Here is a 21,985-nt window from a genome sequence, read left to right as displayed (position 1 = left end):
ATGTAAAGATGTGCCTTAGCTTGTGAGTTCAACACTAGAGCACATTGTTTAATACAATCTTTGTTCTCATTTTGAGAGGCAAATTTGTGTTTGGTGATTGTTAGACATAGCTCAGGGCCTCAGGATAGATATTTTTGCAACCTCATCTGCAAGAGGTCCTGGCACTCCATCAGTTTAAGGTGATTTTCTCCTCCAAATCAGTCACATTTTAATCAGATCACAACTGACTGAAAACCCTAAAACCAGATTTAAAGCATAAATACCAGAACAGTAATCTTCTTTGCTGACAATCCATTACATAAATAATAATACAATATTTGCATGTTATAGTTGGCTTCATTTATTTTTACTTGTATGTGAATTTGAAGCTTTTGTTAAATATATGGTTGGGGTTTTTTCCTTAGATACAGTTGTATTTTCCTGGAGAAACTAGCTGAGAAAGCAGCAGCCCAAACCATATCCAATAGAGAGCAGGTCATTTCATCCTCTGGATAAAAACAACCACACACTCTATACCTGTGTAAAATGTGCAGCTGAGGGGGCACCAAAGTAATTTTCAAACTGATACCTTTTAGTTGTGCATACTGTACAGCCCATTACTACCTTTCCTACAGCCCCACTGTATTCTCTCAGAGTCTGTGCTTTGTGAAATTAAAAACTGTTTTTCCTTAACTTTTTATGAACCAGTATAATAACAGATATAAAAAAATTAATCTATCTTTAAGCACAGAAGTTCTTTATTACACCTGGCTCCCCATCACAATCTTGTGTGAATATTTCCTCTAGTAATGGAAATAACAAAAAATCTCTATTTTTTTCAGACAAGGGAGATTAAGTAGAGTTTAAGATTTGAAGGTAACAAAACTTCAATATTAAAAGGAAAAAAATGTGAAAGAGTAGAACCCAAAGGTTCAAAAAGTGGCAATACACTTTGAGCCTTTTTTCTTGCAGGCATGTTTTGTCCTGTAGCCTGCAGGCCTACCATCCCTTCTTCGTGCTTGAAAATTTCTTTGACATACTAATAATGTAGGAATATATAGAAAGAGAGGCAGTGACACAGTATGAAATGCTTTTAATATCATTGCAGGTACTGATCTGAACTCAATAATCAATGGCAGCCAAGCCAGAGCTGTGATTATTGATGTGTTTTTCATACAGCTGTCATTGCATTAGCTGCATGTTGTTGCAGTGTCATTATGGCTGTGTTTCTAGATGTCAGATGTGGTAAACAAGCCCACAGACAGGCTCTTGACTTCTTACAGGGTTTGGGGCTGAGGTAACATATTTGGGTTGGAAATGGTGTAGCAGAAGATGACAAAGCTTTTAGCCAGCTAAATAAAGGCTGCTGCCCTCACATCACAGCTGGTAGACTAGCATGGATAAGCACCACAGCTTTGGATGTCTCAGTCCAAAATCAGGTGGCCAGGCTTAAAGTGCTGACATAAAACCTTTCAGATGTATTTGGATAAGCAGATTTGGGAACAACTGCATAATTAGGGTAATGGCAGCCTGCTGTGATGTGCAGCTGGGTGATACCCTCCCTCTGCTTTGGAAGAGGACATCTGCCTTTCCCTCATGATCCCACACAGCCAGCTGCTAAAGACACCCATCACTGCTAAAAAGTTCAGGAGAGCCTCAAGGGTTTTGGCACACGTAACTTTCTGGGAGTGGATGTTCTTCAGATGGGAAGGTTTTAAAAGGGCAAAAAATGTTCTCTGCCATGGCCATTGCACTTCCAGTCCCAGTGGACTTCTACAAACACTGCACCATGTTATGAAGATATTATAGAACTGAAGAAGTTGTGAAAAAATTTCTCTAAATGGAAGAATATAATTCTTGTGGAAGAAGGCATCATTTCTTCTTTCAGAGTATATACATATATATTTACTTTTTCACTCTATTTGAAAAAATACCGAATTTCATTTATTTTTTACAAAATAAAGTTTTATTTTATTTTAGGAAAAAAATACTGAAGGCTGGCAGTCATGACTGTAATAATCTGGGATACTAAGAACAGATGTGTGCTATTAAAGATTATATATAAACTATATAGGTATGCTAGATATAAAATTTAATCTATGCTTGTTTGGAAAAACTAGGACCTACCTCTAAAGGAAAAATTAACCACTCATTTTCTTGGAGGGGTTCTGTTTATTTTCTCACCTTTCACCATTCTGAATGGCAAATAGCAACTGATGGCTGCTATCAAAACCTGGATTTAGTACTGTATAAGCTTTAATTTGAGTGGTTTTTTTTTTTTTTTTTTTTTTTTTTTGTTTGTTTGTTTGTTTGGTTTTTTTTTGAAAGAATAAAGGAAGGGCTATTTCTGTTCTTCATTACTTCAGTCTTTTGCTTCCATCTGCAATGTTGTTAGCACTACATTTGATATAAGAAAATTTTTAATCTCATTTTCTGTATTTTGAGCTATCATTTGGGGTCAGAGTTTGCACTTTTCTGGTAGAGGAGACTTAAGCTGTCCTTACTTCCTTCAGTGTAATTACCCAGGTCTGCATTAACTCTGCAACTCCTACACTACCAGTAAATTCTCACTTGCACTTTTATAGTTGCTTAAATTAGCCAAAGTTATTCATAGAATGTTATTTTCTATAAATACAGCAAAATGTAACTTCAGGCATTTGAGAGTAATATTTTTCCACATAAACCATGTCATGTGCCTATATAAGTAATAATGATCGTTATAATGTTATTTTCATTATAATTTTCTTTTTAAGAATTAATTCAGCTAACAGGCCATAGAGGACTTGTTGTAAACACCAGGCAACTTGTCAGTGCAGTGTCTTCCACAGTTGAAATCTTATAACATCAAGAGAGATTTTATCTTTAAAAACACATGTTTTTGAAGGCAGTTTGCTTAGAGTAGAACTTGAAAGTTGATTGATTCATAATGTAGCCAAACACTAACTTCACAAATGATCTCATTAGCAAGAGGCTGACTGCTTTTATATGTTCCCAGGAAAAAATGCTGCAACGGGTCTAACAACAGGTCCATTGTGCTTGTAAGGGGAGGAATCACAGTAACCTTAAGAAGTGGTACCAAGTTCATCCAACAAGCAGTTTTTAAATGGTTTGTTGATGAGGTAGATCAGAGGTTCATTCTTAGCCAATACCCCTTTCCAGAAAATCATAGAACAATAGTAGTTTATATTTAATTGTTTCAGTCCAGTACTTTACAGCATGCATGTTATATATTTCTACATCCATTTTTTTGCATACTCTTTTCAAGGTCTGTTAGTACACATGCCATGAAAAGATTTTGTTTGCATTTTTAGATCTCTTCTTCCATATTGGCTACTGAAAGAAACACATCAAGTGGCTCTAGGAAGCTTTATTTTGAAATTTTTTTTGGCAAGACACAGACAATTAGCCAGATTTCCAAAAATATAAAATCACAATAGGTATTCCTCTGATTTTTTCCAACATTTCAAACATGCAGGTGTTACACTATGAGATCTGGTATTTTATAACAAGCACTTAATATGTCCTCAGTTTATATTTTAGAAGATCTATAAGATTCAAAAAACCTGAGCTCTCATGCAGATTAGGACTTTTTCAGGTAAATCTCCAGCCTTTGCACTGTTGTTGACAATTTTGAAACCATGACCAGGAAGAGAACTTCAAAGACTGAAAAAACACAGTACCAGACCCCTGAAATATCCTTTCAGATATTTGTTATTTGTTTTGAAGCTAAGGCAGTCCAGAATGCGAGGCGAAAGAAAGGTAGTACCATGGATTTTCTGGTGTCAAGAAGACTAATGAGTAGACTGGAATTTATCCACGTATAAAACTCAATAACATAATTTGTTCTGAATATTTTGGAGTTGAAAGTCCCAAAGGCAGCTCAACCACCTGCACTTCATCATGGCTGTGCCAGGAGGAGTCTCCACTCTCTTGGGCAGTGATGTTGCCAGATGGGGACAGGCCATGTTCCTCTCACCATGTTTGCTCTTTGCTGTGAGAGGTGCTGTTTCAGAAGCCTTAGCCCACATTTTTACCTTTGTCCTGTCCCATGTAAGGCAACTGAACTAGAAGCTGCCGGCATAACTTCAATTTACACCTCTGTGTAAAATGCCTTGTCAGAGCTGCCATCTGTATTGGCCCAGAGCTTTTTATGTCCTGGGGGCACGATTGCATCACTGAGCCAGCTCCCTTCAAGCTAACTTAGTTATCTCTGTACAAACAGCTGTTTTCTTGCAGAGGATAGCAGCTTGCAATTCAAAAGCTGTAAAACCTGTGGATTATGACATTCACTGAGCATCCTAATTCCCCGTAACCAAAACCTATCCTTGCCATAGTTTTAAGGGTGCCTGCAAAGTACACAGCACCAGAAGTGTATCTAAGTGGTAAATGTAGTAGAAATTCATTGATGACACTAATTTTCTCTTTCAATGTGACCCATGGCCAGCAGGGCAGAGTGCTGCAGGAACATTGTCTCCTCAGCATTGTTCCTGCTCTGGCTCTCTTCATCTGTTCAAATCCAAGGTTTCTCAGCTAGTAAGGCAAAGAGATTCAGCACTTTTTTCACCTAATACTTCTGAATCTATTAAGGCAAACTCTTTGCTAATTGGTCATAAATTCATGGACATTACTGATTATAGAGCTCTCATTTATTTTCATCTCAGACCCTTACAGCAGCAGAGACTTGGTTCATGTGATTCTGTTTTCCTTAGTGTTTCCTACCAAAGTAGTACCATCAATGAAGTGATCTGAAAGTCCTGGAGAGTTGTAGAAATATGCTTGATTTTGATTTTTTTTATATGATTTATCAAAGCAACATTTATAGCATTTGAGATGGCTTATCAAGACTAGTTGGGAACTGGTCTTTTATACATAAATGTACATATTATACTGGAATTTCAGGTAGTATCATCATTATTGTAGGGCAAGATGTGCTGTGCTAGACTGTTTAATTAATTAAAATTTATATAAATGTTTATAAGCTACGTGTTCATAATTTTAAAGAGCATCCAGTAGCACAAGCTCATGCTCTTTTCTGCATTATCTGAAAGCAGGATGGGTAACCTGTTTACTTGATCCCATATTTGTATGCACAGCCAGCTGTGAGTCTCCCTGTGCTTAACTTCTACAGCTTTTTACACCATCCCAAATCCGACTAAACAGAGATTAGCACGAAGCTGTATTTATTTTGTTTTTGCACATAAACTGTCAGAAGGGGCCCATAAACAGTCTGTATCAATTTCTGCAACAATGACCTTTTATATGGAGAACATAGTCATCCATAATTTTGTCCATACAAAGGCTTATCTTAGAATATCCTAAAGCTTTGGAACCTTGAGGGCTCCTTCTTTCAGGCTCAGCTGGCAGCATCTGGAGGTGGTGACACCTCTCCCTTTCCCCCAGCAAGGGACACTCATGGAGATAAATTGGGCACTGTATGTTGCAACACAAATGTAAGACAGCAGATTTTATCTAAGCATCACCTCCCTACCCTCCCCTCTCAGGACAAGTTCAGAGAAGAGGCTGGTGGTGCCTGGGATCCCCCTTTTCCCAGGCAGAGCCTGTTAAAATCTCTTCCTTGGGACAGTCATGAACCTGGTTACCACGGTGACAGGGATGAACCTGACACTTCAGAGCACAGCTCAGGGAATCACACTTTCTGTTCACAATCATGTACAATTTTTCTGTCTAATAATGCTACCCTAAACATCTGTAATTTAGAGTCCTGGAAGCAACAGCTTAGATGGATCCAAACCCCAGTAAACTTCTGGCACGCCTTCATCTCCCAGAAGCTGTACTCCAAGAGAGAAACTCTAGGAGCTGAAAGGAAGGGAGAATTGTGGAGATTCCTTTCCCATTAAATATGCCTTAAGCTTTCAACTTGAGAAGGAAAAATCAGTAGTGCTGTACCAAAGTGACCCACATGAGGATATCTGTAAGGCCTCATGAATCATGTGCATCTCCTAATCCCTGCAAATATACATTAAAATGTTTTCAGCAAATAGAGTCAACTCAGGCTTTTTAAAAAAACTTTATAATGCTAGAAGTAGTTATGCATCTTGTCTCACTGAACTTGAATTTATTAATTAAATTTCAGACTTATAAATTTTTTCTTAATTGCATGATGATTATCGCTGTAGAAAAGCAGTAAAAAAAGGCTGATGCAAGCAGAACAGTCTTTCTGGGCAGATGATTAAAATACAGAACAGACCAATCTAAAAAAAATATTTGTCAGAGAATCTCACCTGGTTTTTCAACAAGCCCTTTTCTCAGGTGGTAGACTTACATCTCCAGAGCTACCTTCAGTTTCATTTGATGTTATCATGATGTTACCTTGTTGAATTCATTCAGATGTCATTCCTGGATTTAATTAAAAGTTTTTAAATGTCACATAACAAAAGTGCAGAACAGATTATCATGAGCACAGCTATTTTGAATATCAAGCTATGCAGCAATAACACCCGTTTGTGAGAATTCAAAGATCTGCCATAAACAGAAATTAACATTCAAAGAAAATGCAGTGTAATAAAATAGCAGCTTTAATCATGCATAAAACTGAGTTTCTTCCGTTGCTCACACAAAGGAAACCCAGAATAAAATGCTGTGAATGTTTAAAAAGTCAAATCATATTGTGAGAAGGTTAAGTATAAAACCGTTGTTTGAAACTTCTGATTTAAAAGCTGTCTTTTGGAAGGCTGGCTGTTCTTAGTGGTACCATGCAGACAGCCCAGAAAAATCCTCCCAGAATTTTCTGCTTGAATAATTGTGTTTGGATGAGCAAGTAGAATATCATTATCTTGATTCCTACACCATCTTCTTGGGAAGGTATAGGCGAATAGATTTTGTGCTGAGTGTCATAAATTCTCCGACAGTTTTGCAAGGCTCTGTATAAATTTTGAACCACAGAAGGAAGGAGAAGACAGGAAAGAAATATGTGCCGTGACTGGATTCCTTATGCCACAGTATACTTCAGAAATTAAGTGTAAATAATATGCATATGCTCAATTTTAGAAGTGAATACTGGATTTTGGTGTGTTTGATTAAAAATGTGGTTAAAAAATTTAGAGTAATTAAGTACATCAGGAAATTGTGAGAAGATGGACTCTACCTCACCAACTGTTTAGAATTTTACTGTCCCTGAGAGAGTTAGTTATGCTAGTCTAATTTAGTACTGTTCAGAGTTGAACTTCTTGCTATTAATCATGGAAGTTGTCTGATTGAATACTCTCCTTTAATATCTATGAAAACAAGGAGAACTTATATGGTGACTGTTACTGGCTGTGTGCAGAGTCAGAATCACTGGATCGAATTGTTTTATGAACTTTGTGACTGGGGCTGTGGAATATGATTTTTGTTACTGTTCATTAGTTCAGAAGAAAGGCAAGTAGATAAATTGCTAAAATCCAGTCTTCTCCTCCCAGTCTAGCTCATAAATCTTCACTGTAGGCAGCTATTTTTGCACAGGGCAAAATGTAGTTAACGCTCTGTTTCAGGTCAGAAACTTTTCCTGCAAATTTTATGGAAGATGAGTTTTCACAGGTTGAAAACTGTAGGATTATCTCTTCTCAGATTTACAGAATCAAAATGCAAAAAAACCTATTGATATGCAAAGCAAAGACATTGTAAAAATTAACTTAATTCATGGCCTGTTAGAGTAAGGCTGGCCAAAGGAATTAGTAGTCAATAGAGTCCATTTTTGTATGATCATCATTCTGTTACAATATAAGGTTCTTTCTCAGATCAATAAACTACCTTTTAATAGAGTCTGATGTTCAGGATATAAGAAAGGATTGTAGGATGACATTATTAAAAACAAACATTAAATATTAGTAAAGCAACTGTTTCTATATCTTAAATAACTTCAGGGCATTTTTGCCCTTCTTAGAAATATGCAGTAGTTAACGCCAATTATCAAAATAATTGTATCTCTTCAATTTAGAGATGTTGTGTTAGGATGTTGTCATGGGCTGTGTCAAAGGCTTACAGTCCAGATAGATGATGTCTGTAACTCTTCCCTTGCCCACTGATGTAGTCACTCCATCACAGAAGGCCACTTGATTGGTTAGGCAAGATTTGTTCTTAGTGAAGTCTTGGTTACTTCAGTCACTTTGACAAAACCAGCAGCTCAGCCTGCAGAAGAGCCACTTCAGAGAGCTAAATCTTGGTTGTCTTCTAGAGAGTGGAGGAAGTGAGTTCTCAGAGTAAATACTTGCTGCTGTAGTCCTTCTGCAATCAGCAGCCAGGAGGTATTCACTTATATATGTAGGTTTTACATATAGACACAAGGTTTCTCTACTTTCCTCTCTAGTTATGAGCTTAACCATGTAAGCTGACACACAGTTATTACAGTACACTTTGAGCTATCAAAGTTAAAGCACAAGTAATATGAAATGCTTTCAAATTTGTAAGTTTCATTAAATTATTCTGTGCTACATTCAATTGCTTCCTCAAAATAATCATTGCATGCAATACACAGATTACAGCGTGATTTATATCTATGATTTCTTTCATATAGTCCCCAAATGTAGAATTTAGTCTAAAGAATGCATATATTATCTGTTGCTGGAAATACAATAATCTTAGCTTCATTTAAGTTCAAAGCAATTTTTCTATTGATATTGGCAAGAAAAGTATTGTTTTGCCAGCAGATTTTAGCATTTTGGGTATAGAAGGCTTATCCACTGATTATACACTTGGTTAGTGTATGACTATTCAATGACATTTTCCTCAACTAATTTAGGACTCTGTGGTGCATTTCTAGTGGGCACTAGCTTTATCCCATAAGTAGACTTAAAGTTCATGGGAATGAGTTACTGTCCCTTACTTCAAAACCCTTAATGTAAGGAAACAAGAACAAATGGTTGAGAAGTAGATATCCTCCTCACTCTCCACTGTTTGGAAAACTTGACAGAGAGCTTCATTTTGAAGGCATGTATTTACATGGAGAAGGAAACATTTAGTATTTCTCAGCAGACAGAGTTCAAGCTGTAGGTGAGAGAGATGATTATGATGGATTCTTATGAAGATGATTAAGTTTTACAATTAAAGCACTGCCAGATCTCTCACTGTCTGTCGAGCTCTCGTGCAGGTGTTTAAAAGTGAGCACGTTCCTAACTCAGAAGGTTTTCCTGAGGGTAAGTTGCTAGTACATGGTTCAGATACTGCAGAGATGAAGGTTACTGAAAGAAGTAATAGAGTAATTTGAAACAACAGCATTATCCTTCCCTCAAAAGGTACTATGGGCTCCTGCACATGGAATCTGAATAGAAATGATCTGTGTAACATGGTTAAACCCAGAAGAATTAGGTACTAATTATACCTCATAATGACTACACTGGCTTTCTGAATGGAGTAGATTTTCAGGGCAGCAGTGGCCTTTCTTTTATATGACTTCACTTTGGTTTTTGTTCTGCTGCCTTTGGTGATCTGTTGAGAAGAGACCTGGTTTCCGACTAAAGGACACTTCCTGTGTAATGACATAACTATGCTGATACCAACAGTTTGTAACTTATTCCACATGAAGATGCTGTGAGGGGAGAGGTTAAGTGGCATCTGCTGCATGCTGGGTGGAGTGTGAGAGAAGAAGCACCAGAAGCACGAGAACCTCTTTGTGCTGAGAGTAGAGGAAAGGCCACAGCCTTAGAAAGAAGGAACTAGAGAACTGGAAAGCCATTTTCTATTCTACAAGTAAATGTCCCATGGGATTTTACCCCGGGCTGAAGCCTTTTTATATTTTTCATATTTTTACCAGGCTGGAAAAGCTCCTGTTCCTGATCCTTTTTACACCAGGCTGTTATGCAAAGAGCTGCAGACTGAATGGCTGTGCACTTTCATGTATATTCTGGTTTTTTCTCTGCTGTAACCTGTAGCCTCAGCTGTGTTACAGAGTGATTTAATCTCTCTGCAGAACAGTGGTTTGTGGGGTTTCTTTCAGGGCCTATAAACAGAAATAAAACTATTGCTGACTTTATTTAGGCTTGGCTTTGTAAATGACCTTATTTAGAGAATCAAAATTCCCAGTAGAATGCAGATCTCAGACCAGATGGTGTAAGGTGAATGAATGTACAAAGGTGGACTGAAACTGGATGGAGGACAAAAGTACTGCAGTTTAGGGTTCACACTGTGGCTTGGAAAAAAGCGTTTTACTATTTGTGTGTAAATGTTTTCTTAGTTTTCAGTGTTAAATATTCCATATTTAATATCTGAAAAAAATAACATTAAATGTAGTAACGGTGGCAAGCTGATAGATTGTCTTTGCTTTGTCTTCTGCTTTTTAATTTTATTTGGAAATCCGGGTACATAAATACCTGCATGTGTGGAGGGATGTGTATATATGTAAATATTTATTCAGCTCTATACATACTCATATGCTTGCTGTTGCAAGGGGGGCAACAAAGATGGTGAAGGGCCTTGAGGAGAAGCTGCACGAGGAGCAGCTGAGGTCACTTGGTCTGTTCAGCCTGGAGGAGACTGAGAGGAGATCTCACTGCAGTTACAACACCCTTGTGAGGGGAAGCAGAGGGGCAGGCACTGATCTCTTCACTCTGGTGACCAGTGACAGAGCTCGAGGAAATGGCCTGAAATTGTGTCAGGAGAGGTTTAGGCTGGATATCAGAAAAGGTTCTTCACCCAGAGGATGACTGAGCCCTGCAATGGACAGAGAAGTGGTCACAGCGCCAAGCCTGACAGAGTTCAAGTGTTAGAACAAAACTCTCAAGCACATGGTGTCACTTTTGAGGATGGTGCTGTGCAAGGCCAAGAGTTGGACTCAATGATCCTTGTGGGTCCCTTCTGACTATGCTTATTCCATGGTCCTGTTATATTTGTAGGGTATCTACATATATATGTGTAGATGTTTAAAAACGTGATGCCTGTATCCATATTTTGATTACTGTATTAAGACACACACATATCTGAAAATTATAACCAAAAATTATTTCCTTCTCCATAGTGCTTACAAATTTAAGTAACTTCTTTATTTTAATTCATTTAGCAGCAGCAACAGAGGAACCTGAGGTGATTCCAGATCCAGCTAAACAAACAGATCGAGTGGTGAAAATAGCAGGAATAAGTGCTGGAATTCTGGTATTCATCCTACTTCTCCTTGTTGTCATTTTGATCGTCAAAAAAAGGTAAGAATATGATCTATGCTGATTGATCTTTTTTTTTCCTCCCCTCCCTATCCAACAATTTTTAAAGGGTGTTTTTTACAGGTCTTTGGGGAAAAAAGGTTTTAGGACTGGTAGGTCCTTTTGGTCGATTTTTGGATTATTTACTTGTGTTTTCTTTTGGTTTTGCTTTGATTCTTAGGATGTCCTTAAAGATAGGATATCTTTATATTTAAGATCCGATAACTATACATTTTCTCATACTTATTTATTTCCAAGGATTTTTAAGTTGGAGATTGAAGAATGTACAGATTGTTGAAGTGGGTGGAATTGAAATTCATGCTGCCTTTTTTATTTTTTAAAGCAAAGAAAAAATAATAACTTATTGCACTTTTCATGTTTTAACCGCTTAATGAATATTATTTTCTCTATGCGGCTCTAATGAGTTATTTGTATGTGTATGTTACCCAACTTGCAAAATAATGTAATTTTATACCTCTGTTTATGCTCTTGTAAACCTGGAGGTTTTTTCTTAAAAGTCATGCCACACCACTGTAAAATTATCTAGTGAGTCCTTAGTGCATGAAATTGTTTTAAAGTGTATTAATTTGAGTGAATTTAAATTTTTTTCAGTGCTTTCTTAGACAGTAAGCAATATCGCCATCTTCTGGCATTGTTCAATGCTATCCCTGCATCCCAATCCTCCTACCTGTAGTAACTTGTGCTACCCTATTGCTTGGTCTGTGTTTCAAAGCCTAGCCTTTCCAATAGTTGCAACTCTTTTAACCTGGCATAAAATTCCATAATATGTCCCTATAATTCCATAGTTATAGTATAGAAACTAATTACCCTCTCTCTGTGCACCCCCTCCCTGGTGGTTCCCCTTCACGTGGCACAAGCTGAAGTCTCTAGGATAGAATGAGCCCTTTGCCTTCCATGGTGTGTGCGTTCCCTTGCCCTTTGCAGAAGTGATAATAAAAAGTATTCCTGTGATTGTTGTGTGTATTCCTCTGAAATGCAGCTTGCTATTATTTTTAAAGACTAAGATCATTCTATATGTTATAATTGCTGGTTTGCATTAGATTTTTTTAATTTATTGCCTTTTCACAATTATCCCTGGAGATATATAACTTGGAGAAGAAACGTCTGCATTAGAAACATTAGGTATGCTTATAGTGTTCTGTGTTAGTTAGCTACATATGTGATTTTTCCCAAAAGTGCTTTCACTTTTCTCTGTTGTTTACCTCTGTGGTTGAGAATTAACACATATGCAAAAGGTCCAACTCATCATGTGCAAAAAAGACATACAGTCAGCCAATTTTCTTTATTTACAAGACTTTTGGAAAACAAAAAAGAGGTTGTTTTTCAGCTTTTTAGGAGGAAATCTCTATATTGTAGCTTTGTAGCAAGGTATGTGCTGGGAAGTATCATCTTAGTGCGTGTTACAGTGGTCCCCTCATGTTTAATAAAAAATTCTCTGTGTGTGCACGTGTGTTTTGTGTGTGAGAGAGAGACTGTCTAACACTACAGAGTGTCAGTCACTTCCAGATGTGATTGACTAGTTTTGCAAATAGCAAACAAGCAAATCCATGTGTACATTTTTCCTATTCTTTTTGCCTCTTCCATTAAGAGTCCTTTAGGCTCAAATTTTCACTATTAAATTATTTGACCAAAGTGAGTTTATTATATCTGTGAAGTGTTATTTTTAAATTTCCCTTTTTTCCCCCCTTTCCCTCCTCAGAACCTGTGAAGGCAGTATCCTTTTAGAAATTTTCATTATTCTATAGCACATAATATTTCTAAACTCCTGTACTATTTGTATTCTAAATAGGTGAGAAATTAACCTGCTTAATTAATCTTTTATGTTTGGCAATTTTTCATCATGATAGTTTAATTAGTTGTCTATTGCTTATATTGTAGGTGTGCCAGTCTCGTCCCCCTCTGCCTTTAGTGAAAATGGGCACTTTTTTAATACCAGCTTTAGTCAAGGTCTCTTACAAAAAGCATAAAAAAACTGTGTTCCTGAGTTAAATCTAGTGAACCAGGGCAATTCATATAACCAAGAAACAGCTGTAAAAAGCCTAACACATACACACATACAAAAGCACACTTCACTTAGTTGTGGTGGGACTGAAAACCAATCCGTCTGAATCATCCTCTGTAGTGTACCTATTCAGTGATCCATTATGTAGTATCCCTTTTGGTACCCCAATTGACCACAGCTTATTAGATGGAAAAGTCAATAAAACAATGGTTTCTGCATTTTTATTGGTTTATTAAGTTGTATGGACAGACACAGCTACCTCAAACTGATTAAATGCAGCATTACACTTTATTGAAAAATGGAGTACTAAGCAGTTTTGTTCATGAGCTTGAGATGTTTTCGGCTTTGCCTGATCATTTTGTACAAATTGGTTTGAAGTTTTCCTGAATTAAGCTCTTAAATGCTTTTACAGACTTTTACTGGAGTAATCAAACCAACTAAGAAAAGGGATACTGCATCTTTAACAAGCAATGCCATTTTTATTTTCGAAATCATTGTTGGACTATTTCCAAATGTCCTTCATTTCCTTCCATTTGTTTACCTTCCATGTTTTTAATGCTTAGCATGACTACATCAGCATTTCCAGTTGTAAGATTTTAATATAGAAACCATATGTTTGCATTCAGGAAATGTGTGGTGGATATGCCAGTACACACATGTCTGCTGGAAATGTGCAGTTTTCTTTAAAATGTGTGTACTCATATAGCTACGCATAGTACGCATACAAACATATATGTATACAACTGTGTACTGATAAATATGTTAAAGTGAATGACAAGAAATTGTTTTCTGACTAAATGTATTTATTAATGGAGCCTTTATTTTTTGTGACTGAAAAGTAAAAAGCATATCTGCTGCACAAGATTTTGTACACAGCTGTTCATTTGTCATGACATCTAGGCGGTAATCATTATATTATGCTGAACTGCATGTTGAATTTACACAATCCATTTAATTTTCAAAATTTTTGGCAATAAGTGAAATCTCAGCATGTAATTTTCTCAAGTGATCTTTCTAAAAAACAGATCATTTTTATACGCTAGGGGTTTTTTGTTTTTATTTTGTTTTTAGTTGCATGGCAAACTGAGGCTAGTTAGTGCATGAACAAGTTGAAATGCTAACCAAAGAAACACGAATTTTTCAACTTTTTTTTTAAACGCACATTTCTCTGCTTTATTGGATGTGACAGAGTCACGCTTTTCATTCACCATTGCTTCTCTTTTTCCACTGTCTGTGATTTGCTTGCCAGGAGGAGCTACTATTCTTACTCCTACTATCTGTAAGTAGCATACGGGTGACTTACTATTTTATGTGTTTTAAAGATGCAGTATCCCTTTTTAAAAAAGAAAAACAGTCTCTATAAGTTTACTAAAGTTTTATTGATCGTTACCTTTCCTTGTTCTCAGGCTTGAAAAATTGCTTGTGTCATTGTCCCTGTTATCCTTACCCTGATGTTTCTTTTTTTTAAAGGGATATTGTATTGCTAACTGTATATTGAAACTTTAGCTTTTTGCTACAGTTTTTTTCCATAGCTATCATTTTAGCTTATTATAATCATAATTTAATTTGCATTATGATTCACAGCAACACATCACACTAAGGAAAAAAGATCTTGTCCCATTTCCTAGTTAGTGAACTGTGCCTGTAAATCACAAACTGGACGTTCTTTGAGTATCAGTTCAGGAATGATCTTGTGCACCATTTTCCTGTGCAGGTCGTAGGCAGATGCCAAACTTTTATAAATAGTTTATGATCTGCCTCTTTTGCAACATCTTAAAGTGTGGATCTTATTTTATGGTATAAAAGTTTTGCTTCATTGAAGCAAAACTCACTCTTTTAATACTTGTTGACCAAATGAATTTTTGTGGGGACTCTGACAATTTTGTCTGTGGTTGAGCAAGTAGTTACACACATCCTTCATTTTATATAAATGCATAAAGTGCTCAGAGGAGTTCTAAGGATGCACTCGAGTGCTTTGATTAAGTGGTGGTGTCGGATAATGACGCTCTTCCACATTTTTAAGCAGAATTAGTTGACTTCTTTAAACAAACTTAAAAATAAAATTTAAAAAAAAAGGTAAGCTGTTTTAGCTAACTGCCATTCTCTGATTTATTGTGACAAATTATAATTTCCTTGTTAAACAGCAATTTCTTCTACTCAAGATAATTAACCACACAGTTTCATCTAATGATGGAGCACCTTTCCCCTCCAACCTCTATAACACCCACCTGAGCAGATTCATCCAAATGAATCCTTTAGCAGATAATGAAAATCATTTATGCTTTCTGTCAGCCTCAAGTTCTTTAACCTAATGATTTGCTTAACTATCACAAAGCATAGATCATGTGCCTTCAGCTGAGTGAGGGAAGGAAGAAAAAGGAAAGGAGAAAGAAGTTGTCAAACCCCAAGGGAGCCAAGAGCTGTTGAACAATAAAGCTGTCCTCCCATTTCCCAGCAGCTTTGGGTTGCAGTGCTACAACACAATAAGCCTTTTTAGGCATTGAAGCAGAGCATAAGAATTAGAAAGTAGCTACTGTAATAAGCTAATAACTTAAAAGCCCTAATAGCTGTTGATTTATTTAGCAAGGCTACCAGGTTTTGTTACAAAGTGGTGCTTCAAAGAAAAGCTTAATATCATCGAGAGATGAGATGTAATAGTCTTTTTGTTCCGTTTCTGAGGTGACGTTAGAAAAAGGTGATCTTCAGTGTATAGAGACTATTTGAAAGGCTTTGAAACTTTAAAAACTACTTTGAACTAGAAATGCTAGTTTTGTGAATGCTTTGATAGTATTGGAAACCAGTTATAAAGCTCAAGCAGTTTCACTCTTGGAAGTTCTTATGGCCTTCATTTGTTCAACCAGAGTATCATTTAAACCTGCTCCTTGTAAGTTAAAAGGAATTGTGAAGTGAGTGTATAAAAAAAATTTTAGGGGGACATCCAACAGAATTTTTATTTTTCATGTAACAACTGATACAGAGCCCTGTCAAACAAAGGTTTGATGAAAAAATTAGATAGGTTTAGAGACCATCTTTTGGATATTTGTTGTAAGAATGTTACTGAGTAGTACTTTTCCAACTATTCCATTTGTGGATGGAGCAAAAGGGGAGGGGGAGGGGGGTTGGAATCTGACAAAATAAGGCCATGTGTCTAGTTGGTGGAAGAATCTACTATTCACAGGAAGGCTTTGTCAAGCCACATTCTACACTGTGGTCCCTCATTGTAAACCAAGACTGTTAACTTAAGAAACAGGCCTGTAACATTTTCTTAAATATGCGCGAGCATGAAGTACTTCTTGCCCTAGACAACAGTGTGGGCCCTTTGTGGTGAGCTTTCCCAGGAGTCAACAAATAAATGGATGGATAATTTACATTAATACTTAATATTTATAATTTACTTAATACTTAATAAGAATACTTATTATTCTTCATAGAATCCCAGGACAGTTTGTGTTGGAAGGAACCCTAAAGATCTAGTTCCAAACTCTCTGCTGTGGGCAGGGACACCTTCCACCAGATCAGATTTCTCAGAGTCCTATCCCACCTGGCCTTAAACACCAGAGAGGGGAGGTCCACAGCCTCTCTGGGCAGCTGCTGTCAATGTCTCACCACCTTGACAGTAAAGAATATCTTCTTAACATCTAATGTTATAATATGTAATAAGTATCTAATATTATCCTTGTCTGATCTTAGCATGTGCATTTAATATTTAGAGTTGGCTATCCTTTTAGTAAAGAGAAATGTAATATAAACACTGTTTAAACAATTAGCAGAACATTTGATGGTATTCTATGCAGGAAAAGTTTATGAAGATAAGCTGTGTTTTAAACATACATTTCAAGAACCTAGTACATTAAGTGATGATTGTGTGTCTCCCGTGTGGTGTCAGATTTATCCAACTAAGTAGGTTGGCTATCTAATGTATCCTAGTCATGGCTTCAGCTGAAAACAGGGAGATTTCAGAACAGTTTGATGCATGTTACGGGTTTCTGTAGAACCAAGGCACACCTCCATACTTCCTACTATTGACATATATGCTTTAAGTTATAATTAAAATGTATTTTCTGCTTCCATCTGACTCCTGGAGACAATGAAAATCACTTCCAGTTCTTTCTCAAAGGGAAGAATTGAGTGATATTTCTGAAGTGTGCACTTTAAGGGCACTGGCTGTTAATTTGAGGGGCTTAGTTTTACAGATTAGGTTGGTCTTTAACTGTGATACAGTCAGAGTATAAGATAGGTCAAAACTGTGATGTTCCCAAACTGCATGAAAGAATAGAATGACAAGGGCAGTTTTGTTTTTTTAAAGACCCACAGTGTGGTATCATCTCGTGTCTTGTATACTGAATGGGCAGCACAACCTTTTACATAGAACATAATATAAATATGTAATAGAAATATGTTTTTAATAATTATGCTTCTTTTTTGTTACTTCATAGGTTTTCTGCCTAACAAAGTAATTTAGAAGGTTTCATGACTCTTTTTAACAACAACACAAGCAAGGGGAATGAATTATCCATTTATAAAATCAAAACGGATATTTAAATGGAGATGGTTGATAAAACTGCATGCACAGATGCTTCTTATTTGTCATTTCAGTTAAAATGTAATTATATTCTCTAATTTGTTTATATTAGTGTAATTACTCCACAGGGAAAAAGAAAATTATTACTGGGTACAGAGGTAAGCACTTCCATTACAGCACTTGTGTGTGTGCAGAAAACACAAGACCATGACTCTCATAGCAGGGAGTACAATATTATCACTTGCTGAAAAAAATCACACACAGGGAAATAAGTCAAACTTTTCAGCCATTCAGGATTATAGAGAATGATTACGGTAGGCATCAACATTCATCAAATATTAAGGTGGTTTACTTTTTTTTTTTTTTGGCTGGGCAGCAAACTTGCAAAGAAGCGCAAGGATGCCATGGGAACCACCCGTCAGGAGATGACCCACATGGTGAATGCCATGGACAGGAGTTACGCCGACCAGAGCACTCTGCATGCAGAGGATCCCCTGTCAATCACATTTATGGACTCACATAACTTCAGCCCCAGATGTAAGTAGACAGTGTAGATGCCCCAGAGTGTAGGTGAATGCAGAAATACAGAAAACAATTCTGCTTTTTAAGGAAAATTGTTTTGCGTTCCAAGTTTTCCAGGAATGCTGGTAAAGCAAAAGGTTGAGTAGGGATGTTTGTATGTTGTCCTTATTGGAATGTGGTAAACTATTTCTTTAAATATTTGCAAGTGCTTTCATTATGCAATGATATTTGTTTTAGGGAAAGTATTATACTTTTAGAATACCTCAGTTAAAACTAAAAATTGAGTTTTCCCTCGTGAGACTATTTAATGCCAGCATGCTAAATATTACTGCATAACACCATGTCTGCAATGAATAATAACATGAGATCCAAATTAATTTCTATTTTTTTGGCAGTAAGGACATTACAACAGAAGGGAACATTGACGATTTGCATTGCTGTTTGTGAATTTTAGGAACAAACTTGTTAATAAATCTGCAAATTTGTTCTATATTTGTATTCATTTTTTAAATAGACATGCCGACTGTCTGGTTTTGAAAAAGTTTGGATTTCTGGCTGTTAAGGGTTATAGCTGCCACTGTTCAGCACTCCTGCCTCCCAGTATCTGCACTATACCTTGCCAAAAGCAAGGTACTCCACTGAATATTTCAAAAGTAGCGTATAAATTACTAAGGGATACAATTCTGCCATGGAGCTGGTAGGAACCTGAGCTTCTCACAGCTCCATGGACTTGTGGCTTGGCTTTAAACAGATCTGAACAGCCTGAGCTCCTTCTGAAGTGCCATCTTTTGGGAATGACACTCCATGTCTCGTCTGGTCTCCCATACTGCTTGTCATGCTTCAGCAAAATACATGCATTAATGGTCTTAAGCTCTTTCCCATTTGTTGTAAGGGAGATGGGTTTTGAAGGAGGGTTTATTGCTTGCTTTATTGAGCCTTACCAAACTGCTAAGTGCTAACATTTTAAGTGTCTCATAACCAATTACAAATGGGAGTATCAGCCTGGTGGTTTATCCACACAGTTTTGGCTGGAACAGTTTGAAAAGTCTCCGAAGTTTGATGTCTTATTGGCATTGAAATTTGTGGAGGCAGGATTGCAGAGACAGTTTGATATGGACAGTGATGGTGTATCCTAGGCTAAGAATTTGTCAGGAATTTGCATGGCTATTGGTGAGCCAGGGCTGCCTGGCACTCAGGCAGGCATCCTTTCAGATGGACGGATGTGATGCCAAGAGCCCATGAGCTCCTGTCACCACAGCTGTCCTGGCTGGTTGGCAAAGAAGTTGGGCATCACTGGCTTCTAGCATCCTAGGTATGTGATTTTTTGTGTACTGAAGGATTTGTTTCTTCTGACCACTGTCTGTGCTGAGACAAGTCTCCCAAGCTTTCCAAGGGTTTCCTGCTATGCGACAAAATTTCAGGCAGATTGTTTGAGAACTGGATTTTAATTCTGTTAGAGACACTTTGACATTATAATTTTTTGTTCCAGTCTGGAACAAAACAATCCTGGATTCTGCAATTTCTGTCCAAAACAGTGCATTTATCTCTGCATGGTTCTAGATGTGATAAGAAAAGCTAAAATCCTATGAATTTTATTCAGACATCTGTGTCTGTGTATTTTTGATTTTCCTATACTCATTACAAGCAATCTCTTTAGTACTGAACATTAAAAAAGCTATTAAGAGTAGAAATGTATATAATTTTTTTAATTATCTGGAAAACTATAGAAACAGCATTTTATTTTGAGATTAGCTATTCAAGTATTATATGAGAGGATGACTTTAAAAGGAAAGAAGTGAGTTCTATGAAAGTGAACCCTTATTGTGAAGCGAAAAAAACAATAGTGAAGGAGGAGCCCTTTCAAAAACTAAATTGCATGTAATGTCTTCTTTATTTCATTTCAGTAAGGATCTCTTTGCTCTTATCATTACATTTCTGAAGTCTGAAATCACTGCCTTTCATACCTCTTTTATTCAGCATGCTTTCTGAAACTGTATTCATTCTGGTTTTCTCTTGTAATAAAATTAATGGAGTTTAGTTATCACTTGGTCATACTCTGAAGTGTACTGTTATTATTCTTAAGAATATAAAGATGAAGGGTAATGTGTTTCTTCATGGGCTTTGTTTTTCTGCAGTGCCCAATGATCCACTTGTGCCGACAGCTGTGTTAGGTGAGGACCCCAGTCCTTCATTATCCATTCCTGCATGAGTTCTGTCTCCTTGCATGGTTGAATGTTGAAACAGCTTGTTTTATGTGAAACTATGCTGTTACCAGAAAATAATTCTACACTCAGTTCATCAATTCAGAATTAGACTGACAACAATTTTAGAATAAAAATTATTTTATGTTCTCATTAAGAAGTTATTCCTAGTCACTGCTAACTGAAGAGTAAATGAGGAAATATGTAAATGGAAAATACTAAAATTTTTCTCTCCAGAGCTTTGAAACTGAATTCCATTAAACTGACATGTGAAACTAGAGCTCAATTAAGAGACGTTTAAAAATAAAATTAATAAAAATAAAACATGGACATCCACATTAGCATTTTTTGGCATCCAAAGCTCAATTTTATGAGTAACAAGAATGAAAAGAAAGATAGTAAATGGAAAAACTTTCAGAACATCTAAGAGGAAACAACAACTTTCTTTGATTGTCTGAACAAGTACTTCTGTATACCGAAATTAATATCATAATTCAATTGGCATTAACTAGTAAATGTTTCAGCTTTGCACTTACTTTAAAAAGAAGAGCATACATTGAAATGAACAGGCTGCATATGTCTATGCTGCATCTAACACTAAATACAGATTTTGGAGGGGTTTTTTTGTTGTTGTTGTTTTTTGGTTTGGTTTGGGTTTTTTTGGGTTTTTTGTTTTTTTAAGAGGATAAAACTATAATTTGTACCTAAGTTCTTGGTTGGATAAACACAATGCACAGTATTGAGTTTCAGTCAGTTGCTGCAGTTATTTTAGGATAAAAGAAAAATATCAGAAAGTGGATGTGAATTGATGCTTAACATGTTGAAAATTAGATTCTTACTAATAAAGATTAAAGGAACCTGGAGGCAATGAAATCCCTCCTATATTTTGAGGAGGGACATTATACACATAATGCAGATTCTTTCTGGGAATTATCAAATTATGTTTTAGAAATTTGTAGCAAACAGAATTTTGCTCTTGTAGTGGAATGTTCCAGTGCCTCAGTCCTCCTTAGTAAAAGTAAATTCTGATTCATATTAGTAATATTTGGACCCAAAGGTCAATTTTCTGAGTATTAATTACTACTTACTGAGTTTACTACTAAGTGTTAATTCTCACCCCTAGTTTTTCCTAACTACACTAATCTAGACTAAATTTTTATTGCTGTGGATTGAGCCATTTCCTTTTGAGAGACTCATAGAAAATATGTAAAACTGGCACATTTCTGTCCTTTCAAAACAGTCTTTTACACATTGAAAGGCTCATGTCCTCAATTATTTCTCTTTTCTGAGTTTAACCCAGTTCTTTCACTCATCATCTTGTAGGTGACGTTTTCTAAATTTGTTGTCATTATTTTCCTCTGAATGCTTTCCAACTTTCCAACTCAAAGATTGAATTTTAAATTGCAGTGCCCCAAATCAGGTAGCTTTCTTGGAAGAAGTCTTAATGCTGAGCTGAGTGGATTAGGTACCCCCATGCCCCACTTTTACTGTTTCTGTCAACTGAACTGTATTTTCTCCTTTTTATTGTGTTCATGTCTGACTTGCACTGAGTTGCCTGTTAAAATCACAGTTATCATTTTCCAGTCCATTACTCCATTCTGTAGTTACATAT

The 21,985-nt window shown here is 36.5% G+C and overlaps 1 protein-coding gene across 3 annotated transcripts in view; it reads left to right on the top strand.

Annotated features, from left to right (window-relative positions):
* PTPRK (protein tyrosine phosphatase receptor type K) overlaps positions 1–21,985 on the top strand; it is a 371,462-nt gene that overhangs the window by 324,450 nt on the left and 25,027 nt on the right. Inside the window, exons 14-16 of one of the 3 annotated variants that reach the window (XM_056487253.1) lie at positions 10,970–11,108; positions 18,027–18,187; positions 20,308–20,343. In XM_056487253.1, the coding sequence (XP_056343228.1) occupies positions 10,970–11,108; positions 18,027–18,187; positions 20,308–20,343 (336 nt within the window). The remainder of the gene's footprint in view (positions 1–10,969; positions 11,109–18,026; positions 18,188–20,307; positions 20,344–21,985) is intronic. The other 2 variants (XM_056487252.1, XM_056487251.1) reach the window with 2 other exon arrangements.

Source organism: Oenanthe melanoleuca, chromosome 3 (assembly GCF_029582105.1).
Source record: "Oenanthe melanoleuca isolate GR-GAL-2019-014 chromosome 3, OMel1.0, whole genome shotgun sequence".
In the NCBI taxonomy this organism is placed as follows: Eukaryota; Metazoa; Chordata; class Aves; order Passeriformes; family Muscicapidae; genus Oenanthe; species Oenanthe melanoleuca.
Note: the sequence above shows the minus strand (reverse complement) of the source record. Positions and strands in the feature narration are given on the sequence as shown.